General features: G+C 37.9%; 1 protein-coding gene across 1 annotated transcript; it reads right to left on the bottom strand.

The window, feature by feature from the left end:
• Positions 1-942: 942 nt before the first annotated feature.
• On the bottom strand, positions 943-4,954 carry LOC136235917 (FHA domain-containing protein PS1-like). The gene is made up of 7 exons (XM_066026003.1): positions 4,541-4,954; positions 4,018-4,235; positions 3,822-3,908; positions 2,196-3,722; positions 1,982-2,117; positions 1,500-1,864; positions 943-1,410 (listed from the first exon to the last, which is right to left on the bottom strand). Exons 1-7 carry the CDS (start codon positions 4,623-4,625, stop codon positions 1,174-1,176), a joined length of 2,655 nt encoding a protein of 884 aa, XP_065882075.1. The 5' UTR covers positions 4,626-4,954; the 3' UTR covers positions 943-1,173.
• Positions 4,955-15,106: the final 10,152 nt, after the last annotated feature.

Here is a 15,106-nt window from a genome sequence, read left to right on the forward strand (position 1 = left end):
TTATAAATAGCATCTAGTACCAATAATAGAGATTGGATTTTGAAAAAGTTTGTGAAGATGGGGGATGAAGTGATCGATAAGAAGAGACTATTAGAGAAGGAGGAAACAAAGAGAAGTAATGAGTTGGACCAAGTGGATAATCATAGTAGAGTTCAAGAGCATGGCTATGATAATATTGAAAATGAGTTTGTTGTGCCATTAGAAGAGGAATTGCCTTCAAAAAATGGTTCAATGAACAAGCTCGTTATTTTGGATTTGAATAGAGTGCTTGTATTACCACATTGCATTGAATTTTTTGAAATTCTTCTCAATTTTTAAGGCAGCAATTTGGTCATAAAAACTGGGTATGTTTAAATCTACTTCAGTATTTTGATTTGCTCACAATTTCTTCTCTTTTAATATTTTGTTCCTTGCATTCATGTATTTATGGGGTTATTTAGTTTTTTTAGGAAAAATATTGAAAAGATAGTTCAACATATACTAAAAACCATCGGATGTGATCAAGTTGAATTTTTCTTTGTTTGGGTGAGACATTATTTTTGGAAGTATAAGTATTTCAGAGTCAGTTTTCCTAACTTAAGTGTTTTTATACTCTTATATTTTGCAGAACACGGCAAATTGTACAATGATAGCGGTGAAAGTTTGCCACTAGAAGAACAAATTAATAATGTTTAAGGATATAAGAAAAGTTTAGGAAGCTTACAAGGATTATAATAGTTCAAACACGTTTTTAATTAACGATTCTCCATATAAAGGATGCTTTAACTCTTTAAGTGTACCTACTAACATTTAGTTACTTTGTATGGATGGTGCTATAATCTTTTCTTTCATTGAATTATATAGGAATACAATTTCATCTTCTCAAAATCATATGAGTGGGAAGATAACGACATTTTCTAGGTGAACAACTTTACATATAACCAAATTCATTTAGGAGTTGTCTTACTATAGTTAAAACGGGATAACAGTAAGAATTGACACACTACATAATAAATGGACTCTAATTTCTAAACTTAGGATAAACACCTCCATAATAGGGTTAAAAGGTTAATATGCTTTAACGTAGGATTTCTATAATTACTAGTCTTGCATAACGTATTGGCATTTCTGAAGCACATTTGTGTGAAAAAATATATACAGATCCTCAAAAACTGAAGTATCCTTCACATATATTCATTCATCAGTTGATGAATTCGTAGGTGCAAGTAGCAAAATGAGCTTCAAACCCTTAGCAGCTTCTCTCATTGAAGATTTCTTTGAAGGACTCTTGTAATACATTTCCTTCAACACTACATCATCAAATACAGACCAAGTTTGCCCTCTGGGAGAGCTATCTGCCCACAAGAACCTCTTTGAAAATGGGTTCACCAGACTGTCTCGGAATTCCTGAGCTGTCTCACATATCAAACCCTGTACCAATAAAGGCAGCTTTTGTAAGACAAAAACAGACACAGAAAATATATCAACAAGCTAGGAGAAATTTAGTTTTCCTAAGGTACCTCAGACATGGCTTTAATCTTCAGTGTCACGTCGTTGCTAAGTAGGACGAGTTGTCCATCATTGTTCATTTTCCTATAGAGAAGAGCACAGTCAAGAATGTGGTCTTCTTCTGTTGGTGAAACAAGTCCCAATGGAGTCCCTTGAGCTGGAAATGGGAAAAAATCACTTCCCTCGCCAAATTGAGACACAGGAGCAGCAGGTGGCGTCGGGGCAGTTGGTCTTACTTCCTCCACCGAGTTCTGGACATGAATCCACCATTTAGTTTTCACCATACACTCTTCTATCCATTGTAACACCGCAGATGCCTCTGTTTTTCTCCTGAACAGGCTGTTACGTCTCTTCAATGAATCCAGTTCTCTTATGACTGGGAGTATAATAAAACCATTGATACTTGTCAGAAAAGAAATTGCTTCCTGATAATAAGAACAACCTTATACTGTATATAAAACAAAAGAGAAATGATGCATGCTAATTTAATTACCTATTCTCGGAATGATTAACTGTGTCCCCTTGAGACCTTGTAAAAGTTGTAATGCTTTCCTTGTTTCCTTGTTTAGAAGAGAAGCAGTATCAGCAATCATAGTCCATCTCCTTCTTCTGTCTCCCACACAGTTAATCTGAAATAACGTTTTTCTATATCAATACAAACACAAGTAATGAAATGATATATAGTGCTCATAGTCATTTCAACTTACAGAATCTGAATTTGTAACCTTCTTCTGATTACAGCTGGTAGAACTGGTGCTGCTTTTGGCTGCACTATGAAATGCAGCATCAGGCAGCCTCACAGGTGAATTGGAAATTAATGACTGTAAGGGAACCCTCTCTGGTCTCCTTTCCTTTATTACAATCTTTTTGTTGAACTTGAAATGATGCCTGGAGGCCCTTGCTGATTTCATTTCTTGGAGAATCCTAGGTGTCTGGTTCTCATTGACAGAAGAGGTAATCATACTGGGCTTCTTCTTGGATCTCAGTATAGATGAATTCTCCTGATTCTCCCATTTAGCAGAACCATCTGTTTCTTTATCCCCATTGGTTTTTCTTTGGCTCCTACTTGTCTGAAGCCAAAGAGCAGAACCAGGCTTACCTCTTCTTGACCAAATGTCACAGGAGCCCAATATGTTCTCTAATTTCTCAATTTCAGGAATGTTAGATTGTGGGGTTTGGCTTTCAGGGAAAACTTTACCACGAGGCATGGATGGATTTGGAGATACATCTGTTTCAAGCTCCACAGTGGAAACAACTGTTTTTCTCAGGATGCCTTCTTTTGTTGAAGGACTCTGATTTTCTGTTTCTCCAAATACTTCAATGGCACCAGGGTCATCAATTGCTTCATTCAGTATGCGTTCTTTCCTTAAAAGACTCTGATCAGGATCATCACTTGTTGGCTCTCTCAGTATGCCTTCTTTCATCAAAGGACTCTGATCTTCTGTTTCTCCTGATGCTTCAATGGCAGCAGGATCATCAATTGTTGCCTCTCTCAGTATGCCTTCTTTCATCAAAGGACTCTGATCTTCTGATTCTTCAAGCACTTCAATGGCAGCAGGATCATCAATTGTTGCCTCTCTCAGTATGCCTTCTTTCATCAAAGGACTCTGATCTTCTGATTCTTCAAGCACTTCAATGGCAGCAGGATCATCAATTGTTGCCTCTCTCAGTATGCCTTCTTTCCTTATAGGACTCTGATCTTTTGTGTCTTCAAGCACTTCGGTGGCAGCAGTGTCATCACTACTATTTTGAAGGTTCAGCGGTTCATTCAATGGTGGGTGTTCTGTTGTGCTCCCAAAATTTCCTTCTTCAAATTGTGGATTTGAAGCAGGAAGGCCTACTGGAGTCTGGTTTCCCTTGTTCTCATATTCATTGTCGGTATCTGAAACCTCTCTTGCTGGCATGGATAAGTGGATAGATTGTAGAGGAAGAGTATCAATCATTTCCAATTGTTTATATTCTGGACTCCTGTTGCAACCACTGAAAATCGAACTCAAGGTCTTGAAAATAAATCCCCCAACAGATTTGAGGCTCAGTTCATGACGATTTCTAGAAGAATTCTTTATTTCTTCCTTTCCACCATGAAAAGAATTTATCTCTATAGACGTTGATGGTGGGAGTTCTTTCTTCATAATCAACCCAGAATTCTCATCAGCCAATAATGAAACAACATCCTCCAAAATTGAATCCACAGATTGAGTTTCTCCTTTCTCAGAGTCTAAAGAACCAACGACCTGCAAAACACAGAAAATTACATGAACAAAGAATAAAGTAAATGTATTCAAACATTTCTGCATATACTTCTACAATAATAGCAGAAAAAGTTAATCTACCTGATTTGTATCTTCTAATTTTGCTAACACTGCTAATGAGTCTTTCTCTTCAAAAAATTTGTTTTCAGTGGCCAACAGATCTTCAGTCTGCACAATCACAATAGAAATTAAGAGCACTTCAAACGTATTTGATAAACATTCAAACCACATTTTTTTTTTCTTCTTATTATACTAATCCAAGCATGAATTCACTTACCTGAGACATTTTATCTACATTTACCTCTTCTTTCTCCTCAATCAGTGCCAAATCAGATTCTGATACAAAGGGATTTTCTGAATCATATGCGCGACTCAAACTAACCCAGTGCAGTCTATAAACTCTGGTAGAGCCACCCACCCTCATAGAATCACCCTCTTTCAGCTCCACGCGAATCCTTGGCTCAATCTTCTTCTCTGAAATCCAGGTCCCATGGACTACGCAAGAACCACAAACTCATAAAAAAACTAATGAAAAATCCAATTGATCAACGCAGACTTGGAAACTTATTGGAGAAGAAGTAGAAGAAGAACATACGAAAACTTAAATTCCTGTTTCATCTATCTAATGATCAACAAATAGATAACAATGCGAACGAATAAAAAGAAAAATCGATTGAGCACAACCCCAAAGAAACCCCCCAGAAGCAATTAAAATAGAAAAGAAATGGCAATAGCCAACCAGTACTAATCAGAATTAAGCCATAAAATCAGCATACAGAAAAAGTTGAAAATGAAATTACCAGAGGATAAATCAGTGACAAAGAGCTTCCGCCGCGAGAGGTTCAAATTGATCTGAAGGTGGCATCTGCTGATACTTGGATGCATGAGCACAATGTTGCAATCCGGGTGCCGACCAGCAACTAAGATTTCCTCAGTTTCCTGATCCGAGCTCTCCGAACTGATCCCTGAACGTTGTGACGGAGGTTTGTTGACGACGAAAATGTTCTTGAGAATGACACCATTCTTAATTACTGTAAAAACAGGTAATCATTCCCTCTTCGTGTTCAGGTATTCTTTCAGCGTTGCTGCTCATTGTTAGGGCTTATAAAATTCAATTGGATTTGTAGAGACAGAGAAAATGAAGGCAAAATCTTGTTGATTTTGGAGTGAGAAACAGAGGAGTCTATTTGAAGAAGAAGACATTATATAGGTGCCGCCGGTAGAGGGGGAAATATTTGAAACTTGGTTTTGGGAAAAAGTTGACCTTTGACGGTTTTGTCATTAAACATTTAATAAAAATGAAACGGCTGTGTAATTTGCGTGCTAACCAATGGATTTAAGCGTTTGATATGCCTAAATTAATTTATTGAAAAAATACACAAATTATTTGTCGGACAAATAGTTTTATAACAAATTTAATTAGAGATAAAAATTACAAAACTAACACTTTTCTAGGGGTAGTTTACATTTCTAGCTCCTTTTAAAAAACTAACAAAAACTAACACATCCAAGTTTACCCTCGTCTTCTTCATTAACATAACTGTGTGTTTTTGTCTTTCACATCTCTCTCTCTTTCTCGCGTTCTCTCTCTAAAGAACAGAACAATCTACAGAACGACTACGAATACTACAACAATCAATCCAACCCACAGTTCATATAACAAAATTTCTACAATCATATAAGTTTTTCATTGGTTTTTAGTTTCATTGAAAAGATTTAAAGTTTAGTCCATTCATCGTTAAGATCTAGCATGTTGTTTCTCTACAACTCAATATATATTGTTTCTCTTCATTTTTCATGTTTTTACTGATCGTGCGAACCCCAAAAACAGTGGCATTATTGTCTGAAAATACATTTTGGTTGGAATATCAGTTTCAGACATTTTTTCCCGACAGTGTTGATATCTGTCGATTTCTGTCGATATCTGACAGATATCGACACTGTAGATATTTGTAGATATCTGTAGATATCTACAATATTTGTCGATATCGACAACACATATCTACAGATATCTACAGATATTTACAATATTTGTCGATATCGACAAATATCTACAAATATCTACAAATATCTACAATATCTACAGATATCTACAAATATCGACAAATATCTACAGATATCGACACTATCAGTGAAAAATCTGAAACTGATATTCCAACCAAAATGCATTTTCAGATAACAATGTCACTGTTTTTGGGGTTCGCACAACCAAGAAAAATATGAAAAAGGAAGAGAAATAATATATATTGGGACGAGATTGCCGGAAAAATGGTCGCCTTCTTCTTCCTCTTCCGTTCGCCGTTCGCCTTCTTCTCCTCCTCTTCCTATCGCCGTCATTCGCTTCTCCTTCTTTCTCCTCGCCGTTCGCTTCTCCTCCTCTTCCTATCGTTGCCTTTCGCTTCTCCACCTCTTTGAGTGTGCCGCCGTCGCTTCTCGTTCTACCTCCTCTTTCTATCGCATCGTTTGATACGTTAGAGAGATGAAGTTCTGTTTAGGAATAATGAGGGCAAACTTGGAAGTTACTTATTGAAATGTGTTAGTTTTGGTTAGTTTTTTAAAAGGAGCTAGAAATATAAACTACCCCCTTGAAAAGTGTTAGTTTTGTAATTCTCCCTTAAAAAAACCAAGGCTTAATATTTGTCCCTGAATTTGTCCAAAAAATTTGATTGATCCTCTGAACTTTTAAAATGTTCTGATAGTCCTCTGAACTTGTATAAAATGTTTATTTAGCTCCCTGAACTTGCGTAAAATATGATCAATTGATCACTCGATCGCAAAAAAGTAAGTTAAATGCGAAAGATGTACAGTTAAACCTCGATAAATGAATGTTCGATAAAGTAATAACCTCGTTTATATAATAAATTATTTCGGTCTCGACTTAAGCCAATGGACTAAAATAATAACCTCGCTAAATGCATTAAGTAATAAAAATATTTAAATCCTTAAGGGTCCAATGAAAATATAAATTAATAATTATTGAATTATATGCAATATATATATATATATATATATATATATATATATATAGACCAAAAGTTTTCAATTAATTAGAAGTCATTTCTTCTGAAAAATGCATCTATAATTGATTGTTTTTTCTTTCCACCTAAACCAAAATGAACACCATCCTTAAATTTTTGTAGTGCAAACACAACTTCTGGTATATTTTGCTTATGTTATAGCAAGTAGTTGTTTAAGGTGATCATTGCTTGAAAGACCTCTTTTACGATATATTTGCGACAATGCAACTATCATCTGGCTCTGGATCATTTCCATCATCATTGTTCATTATTGACTGGATAATTTCTTCGTTTGTAGGTGATTCCATAACTGCATCATTCTCGCTAGGATAGTTCAAAAGATGTTCGACATCCATCACATTTCTATAGCATAAATTAGAAATGACATCACTTAATCCTTGGATGTCTTTTAATTTTTCTTACCACATACAATGTATGTATTTTACAATAAAAAATTATCTATAAAATAATAAATATTGATTTATCGATAAATGAGTAATTTATTCATTTATCGATAAATAAATAATCTCGCTTAATGAATATTTTTTTCCGGTCCCAAGGATATGCATTTATCGAGGTTTTTCTGTATTCCACGCATCTTAGAATGTTATTACATAATTTAAAAATATATTAGAAAGGAAGTCATTACTTGGTTAACTATAAAACTTGTCTTCTCTAATATTATAACCGTATATCCGGATTTTGGTCGTTTTACTTTTTTTTATGACTCGTCGAATACATTTTTGGCATTTAACTTACTTTTTTACGACTAGATGATCAATTGATTACATTTTACGAAAGTTCAGGGGGCTAACTGAATATTTTATGCAAGTTCAGGGGGCTATCAGAATACTTTAAAAGTTTAGGGGGCCAATCAAGCTCTTTGGACAAGTTCAGGGACAAATGATGTATTAAGCCAAATATCAATAAAGCTTTTCATTATATATCAACAGGGATGTAAACGGGGCGGGGTAGGGATTGGAGTTCCCATCCTCGTTCCCCGACTAAACGGGGAATCCCCATACCAGCCCCGCGAAATAAACGGGGACAAAATTCATCCCCATCCCTGCCCCGCGGGAAATCCCCGACCCGGCGGGTATCCCTGTTTACCTATTTAAAGTTTAAAAGAATATATGAAAAAAGAAATAAATGAAAAGAATATAGAAAAAAAAGAAAGAAAATAAGAGAATATGATGAACAAATAGATATAGAGTGAAATAGAGGTAAAACATTTGGATCGGATTAATCATAGGTTCAAGTTTTTCTATGCATATTTTTTATTTTCTATGATTAATAATATGTTATCGGGGATTAAACGGGTAATCCATCGGGAATCCCTGCGGAGCACAATACGGGGCGGGTTCGGGGATCCCCGCGGGACGGGGCCCTTTCCCATCCCCGCTAACGGGGAACATATTAGTCTCCCGTCCCCGCTCCATAATAAAATGGGGCAAGGATTACCCTTCCCCGACTGGGCGGAGCCCCGTCGGGAACGGATAATCCCCGCCCCATTTACATCCTTATATATCAATAAAGCTTTTTAACGCAAGTCTCAATAAATTTGTATAATTGTAGTATTTTCATTATCATATCGGTCTTGGGATGTGTTTTGAAGGGCATCTGTCCGGGGTCTATAATAATAAGGGATTTAAAAAATATTTTTATATTATACTTATAAAAAGGCCGATGTAAAAAAAATATTAAAATTAATTAGTTTAGTTCAATTGGTATAAAGAGTTTTCATTTTAATTTGAGGTTGGAAGTTTGAGCATCTATCTCTCATTTTATTATTATTCAATTTCAATTTCTTTTTTTTTGAATGAAAGTTGGAACGCGAAGGAAGGTCAGACATCCCAGCTAGGCTGGCACCCCCGACACAACCAACAACCCGAATATTATTATTAATAAATGAAAAATTACAAAGGAGGAGGAACAGAACGAAAAAGGAAAGAAGAAACAAAAAACTCTACAAGAAACGAATGTGTGCTACATTACATAAATCATCAAACGCAAAAGCCTGACAGAAGTATGGTGCAGAGTTCCACCAGCAGGTATCCGTTGCTGATTGACCATGACTCGCTAACCGATCCGCAGCCTGATTTCATTCTCTAAAAATGTGTGTAGCATGCCAGGTCATTTTAAAGAGTGTGGATAAGCAGGATTGTCATTCTCTCCGTATTCTCCACGGCACATCAGCCCGGTTGTTATTGAGCAGGTGAACCGCATAGGCCGAGTCTGATTCAATCCAAATTGATCTCCAATTTCTCTCCCATGCCTCTTTAATAGCAAAGGCAATTGCCTTCATTTCAGCGATATGAGGGGGTGAGCAACGGATAGGGAAAGCAAACCAACCGACCACAAAGCCCCTTGAGTTACGAAAGATCCCTCCTGCACCAGCATTACCTGTGGAGCTTGCTACCCCATCAGTATTTACCTTTATCTATTGCGCTGGTGGAGCCAGCCAGCGGACAGTTAGAAAATTCGGGTCCGAGGGCGGACGAGCAGAAGTGGCATCATGTTTACAGCCTTCTCTAATCAGTAACATAAGTCTGTGCTTGAGAATTTGGATTGAAGGGAGATCTGCTTCAAAGATAGCTCTGTTTCTGACAGACCAGATAAACCAAATGCAAGATATAGCCGCAAAATTCCAATTCCTTCACCGACTCCGGGTGATGCGCAAGTTTCTCAACCATAAAATGAAATCTGCAGCATTAGAATGATAGCAGTACAGAATACCAAACATATTAAAGATCATTAGCCAGAGCTCCCTGGCAACCGTAAAGTTGACGAACAGATGAGTAACAGTCTCATCACTGGATTTGCAGAGCTCGCAGCATTGAGCAAGCTGCAAGCCACTATTCTGCAGCAGCGATTGCAGCGGTAATTTCCCATGCAATATTTTCCAGCACGTTGCAGCTTTTCTAGGAGGAATGTACGAGTTCAACAGGAACTTGCTCCAGCTAACTCAAGTCCCTGCGCTGTGAGTATCGTAAAAGGACTTAGCCATTAGCTGTCCTAATTTCGATGGCTCCTAAATGCACTCATCTGACCCGTGTAAAACTTCAATCTGCTGAGTTCTATCTTGAACGTTTTCAGGTAACGCATTCAAGTTAGTCCAGCCCCCATTCTACTAGTAGGAGTGAACAGGCTCATAGAGATTGGTTTGTATTTTCGCAGGAATACCCAGTTGATTAGCAATCGTAGGCACACACCACCTATCGGCCCAAAAATTCCGCACTGATCCCTCTCCAATCCACCAAACAGAGTCAGTTTTAATATCCTCAAAGTTCATTCTTAAAGAAGACCAGACAGTAGAGTTTGTTAAGTACTTTTTAGCCAAGCCAGATGATTCAAGGAAACGTAACCGAAGCAAATTAATGACAAAACCATTACCTTGAATCAGCTCCCAACTAAATTTTGCGAGAAGTGCAGAATTAAACAGCTTATAGTTTTTGATTCCCAAGCCGCCATATTCATCTTTTTGACAGCAAATTTTCCAAGGGGCCGTTATTAATTTTCTACGGTCTCTGTCACCAGTCCAAAGGAAATTACACACAGCTCTGTTTACCTTGGCAATAAGCACAACAGGCCAGCGGTACAGGAGAAAAGAGTGCACAAGTGCTCCAGTTAATGCCGATTTTATGAGAGTGAGCCTACCAGCAAATGAGAGCGTGTGTCCACGCCAAAGACTGAACTTATTGAGGAATCTGTCAAGCAAAGGATTTAAATAGCGAGCTCTAGGAGCCCCCTGAAACAGTGGGACACCCAAGTAGTTAAATGGTAGTGTGGCTTGCTTGATGTTCAAAATTGCAGCTAGTCTGTTTCTGCGCAAATTTGTAATGAAATTTCTGAATAGAGCCTGTGACTTATTCCAATTGACAGCTTGACCAGAATAGGCTTCATACATATCGAAGATGTCCTGGATGCATTTCATGTTTTTTGTCGAAGCACGGACAAAGATCATCATATCATCAGCATACAGAAGATGAGAAGGGAAAACAGATTGTCCAGTGTACCACATGGGATCTAATTTGCCATCATCAACCATTCACGATATCCATCGACTGAGAAAGTCTTCAGCTAACCCAAACAGCATAGAGGATAGCGGATCTCCCTGCCTGACTCCACTGGAGCAACCAAAGTAACCTCTAATCCCTCCTCCAAGAGCTATAGATATCCTAGCCGATCTTAGAATTTCTAAAATCCAGCCTCTAAACTTCAGAGAGAAGCCAAAGGATTCAAGAACTGCTAGCAGAAAGTTCCAATCAAGGGTGTCAAACGCCTTTCTGATATCTATTTTCATAGCCATGTTACCTCTGAAGCACTTCTTTTTTAGAAAATTGACTCCCTCAGAAGCCGCTGCAATGCAGTGATGTATGCTTCTTCTGGCTATGAAACCAAATTGGTTGTCGGAAATAATTCGTGATGCAATAGGAGCAAGCCTGTCAGAGATAATCTTGGATATAATTTTGTAATTAAAGTTTCCCATCGCCACCGGACGAAAGTGCTGAATCTCATTTGCTCCTTCAACTTTGGGTATTAGCGCTATTATGCTTGCATTCATGTAGCCAGAATCAAAAAAGCTGAAGACCATCTGACAAACATCATGTTTAACAATGTCCCAAAAATGTTGATAGAACATACCTCCAAATCCATCAGGGCCAGGCGAGCTGTCCTTATTCATACTGAATACAACTTTCCGAACTTCATCACATGAAGGGCGAGAAAGAAGAACTTCATTATCCAAATCAGACACACTGTGAAGGATTACAGAGCTGATGATATCATAATTTGCATGTCGTATGGAACCTGTGAATAATGATTCATAGTAATTGACCACGTGCTACGCAATGGCCTGTTCATCATTGACTAAAGTGTTGTCAATCATAAGGGTGTATAATGAAGACTGTACCTTTCTAATTTTTGCAGAACGGTGAAAGAAATTGGTGTTTCTATCCCCAGCAGTAAGCCATTTTTCCCTGCTTTTGTCTCTGAACAGAAGTTCCTATTTGTAAAGCTGTAAATCCAGATTCTGCCGAGCTTCAAGTTCCTGAGAGAATCTAGTATCATTAATTCCCTCTCTAGAGATTAAACCTTGGATATCTTCAAGTTTTGCTAGAGCATCAGAAATATTGCTATCCACATAGCCAAATACCTCATTGTTCCAAGTCCTCAGCTTGGGCCTAAGAGTCTTTAGTTTATAGCAAAGCAGCTGGGCTGGAGGAAGAGATATGTTGCATGAATCCCAGTGAGCAGCCACAAGCTTATGTAAAGAGTTGTGCGTAGTCCACATTGAGAGAAATTTAAATCTTCTCTTTCTAATGATGCCAGAAGCACAAGAGAGAAGAATCGGGTTGTGATCTGACTTATTACGAGGAAGAACTGAGCAATTCAACCTATCCCAGCTGTCAATGAAGTCGCTGTTAACCAAGGCCCTGTCCAATTTGCATTCTACATGCTCATTACCCCTTCTACCATTCGACCAAGTGAATTGCAAACCCGTGCTTTCAACTTCCATTAAATCTCCATTCCGGATGAAGTCCTTAAAATCCATGCAGCTGCTTTCAGAGGGACTTCTGCCAGTTTTCTCATGCGCCCCAGTGACCGCATTAAAGTCACCCAGAATCAATATTTTTTGACCGTCTTGTACTGAAAGTAAAGAGTCCCAGAGAATTATGCACTTGCTAGCGCTGTTTTTACCATAAACAAAGGAAATGTGATAATCAGAGCTGTTCAGATTGTACCTCAAAGAGACATGCTGCTCATGATTGATGATCGTGGAGCAGCGGTTTTGCCCAATTTTACAGAAGACCCAGATAGAATTGAGCTCAGTTCGTACAACGAATTGCAGACCAATGGATCTCTAGAAAAGGTCAGGGATTCTATCAAAGTCCACCATGGGTTCGGTTAAACAAAGTAGATCCAGATGGTTAGTTCTACATAGTAATTTTAGAGCCCTCTAAGTTCCTAAGTTCAGAATACCCCTGCAGTTCCAAAACAAGATATTCATGAGGACGCTACTGGGAGCGAGCTCTCCCAGGCAGGCGAGAGTCTTTGGTTTTGCCTTTAGCCTTTTTACGGTTGTTATCCAATCACTGCTTTCAGCTGCATAGTCATTCTCAATGGAGGTATATCTGTTATGTGTCCTAATCATATGTTGTGCCCACTCAGGAGATTCAGCTAAGAAATTTACCTCATTTGGAAGACCTTCCGGAACTTGAGTCACAAATTTATCTGCTTCAGCTGCAGCTTTCCTGTCATCTTCACTGCAATCCCCCCAAGCGTCTCCCTCCTCAGATCCATTCTCCTCCGATCTATGCAGCACTAGCTGTAAACCTGATTTGTCTTTTCTGTTCTGTAAATCTGATTCATCTTTTTTGTTCACCTCCACTGAATCTGATTCATCTTTTCTGTTCACCTCTACTGAATCCCGCTCTCCAAGCAAAACATCAGCCGCCTCCCTCTTTTCATTACCGGTAGGATCAGCCATTTGAGTTCGCCTCCAGGTTCGTTTTATTGAATTAGAAGGCTTGTTCGCCTGAACTTGCGTGGGAGCATTGACATTTTTCCGGCAATTGGCAGAAGAGTGTCCAATAGCGGAACAAGTGCCACACAACATGGGAAGATTTTCGTATTCTAAAAAACCCATTGCTTTTGATTGTCTTTGTCAATCCGGAGCCTGTCCTGAATTTCCCCAGTAAGCTCAACATCAATTAAAACTCTGGCATAATGCCCAAATTCACCATTAACAGTGTTATTGTCGAATTTAATCGGAACACCAACAGCTCTAGCGATGCTAGCAATGATTCTGGTATCCCAGAATTCCCAAGGGAGGTTATAGAATCTTACCCAGACTTGAGCAGAGGTGGATTTGTGAAGCTCTGGGTTGAAACCAGGAGTCCAAGGCGAAAACCCGATTATTCCCGGCTTAAGAGAAATTGATCCATGTCCCCAAACGCATTGGAGAGCACTCTCATTCGGCATGACAATTTGATAAAAACCCTTTCCAAGTGATATTAGTTTCCAGTCTAGGTTCCGTCTCCAAACCTGATTCAACTTCTGTTTAAGCTTAGCATGTTTCCATGGTTTTGCCCCTTTGTTCAACGACACCCGTCCAATGACCGAGTGTTGGATAGCTTTAACCCGCTCTTCATAGATCCGCTGAGGAATCCGGATTGCTTTGAAGCCTCCCTCTTCTGAGACCAAAGGCGGAGATGGCGTGGGGATCACCGTTGGCAGGGACAGAGGGGGTATCGTTGTGGATGTGATAGAATGCGTCAAAGCATCAGCAAAGGATTTCGAGGATTGATTTGTACCTGTGGCAGAAAGTTTGCAAAGGAGGATCTGTCGAACAGATGCACGATAGCATATGCAGCAAGCTCGCCGGCCGGCGAAGAGGAAGGCATGTCGAGAGATCTAGGTCATCGTCGGGCGCAAATTTTCAATTTCAATTTCTTTTTTTTAATTTAAATGTCAATATATATTCAATATGAAAAATAATATATTTATTTATCTTTTATAATTTTAAATAACATAAATAATTACTATTTTAGTACACAAATAATTCTAGTTAGTATACTATGTCACTCGCAGCACACGGAACACATTATATCTTTCTCTTTTCCATTTTCCATTTTTCCTCTTTTATCTTTTTTTTTTCTCATTTCTTCTTTTTCTGTTTTACTTTGATTTGTTAAAATCAATTGGTTGATTTTATAATTATAGAAACGTTTTTATTTAATATAATTATAGAAACATTCAAAATTTAGATTGGCTTTTTCATTTTTTGTGGTATATATTTTATACTTTTAGCCTAGTTATGCAGAAAGGCCTTTTTAAGTCTTGTAGTATTTTTATTAAAAGCTCAGGGGAAGAGAAAAGCGATAGGAAGGAGAACCCGGTTAGGAATCCGAACATAGACCAAACCAAACCACCCGAAAATATATAAATAATAAAAAATGGAAAAATACAAAGAGTTCAATGAAACAAATCAAAAACACAATTACTATAAATTTAGTATTATATGTTTTTCGAGGAGAGTGAATTTAGCTTCTATATAGAAAACATTACATTCTTAAATATAATATTTACGAGTTGGTGTAATTTCAAGCATAGTTGATTAAAGATAAGTTTTTTTTCGTTGATATAAAATGTGCAATTTCAAAACATATTGAGTGATCAGCACTGTGGAGGTTGGAGCGAGGATAGAATATGAAATTATACATAAAAAAAAACCTCATTTTCGCTAATTAAATTTGAAATTATACCAACTGACGTGAGGCTTAAGAAAATTACACTATTTTGTGCGTGGATTCTGATTGTTCTCTCTTAACAACCATTTGACTAAAT

This window comes from Euphorbia lathyris, chromosome 7 (genome assembly GCF_963576675.1).
Source record: "Euphorbia lathyris chromosome 7, ddEupLath1.1, whole genome shotgun sequence".
In the NCBI taxonomy this organism is placed as follows: Eukaryota; Viridiplantae; Streptophyta; class Magnoliopsida; order Malpighiales; family Euphorbiaceae; genus Euphorbia; species Euphorbia lathyris.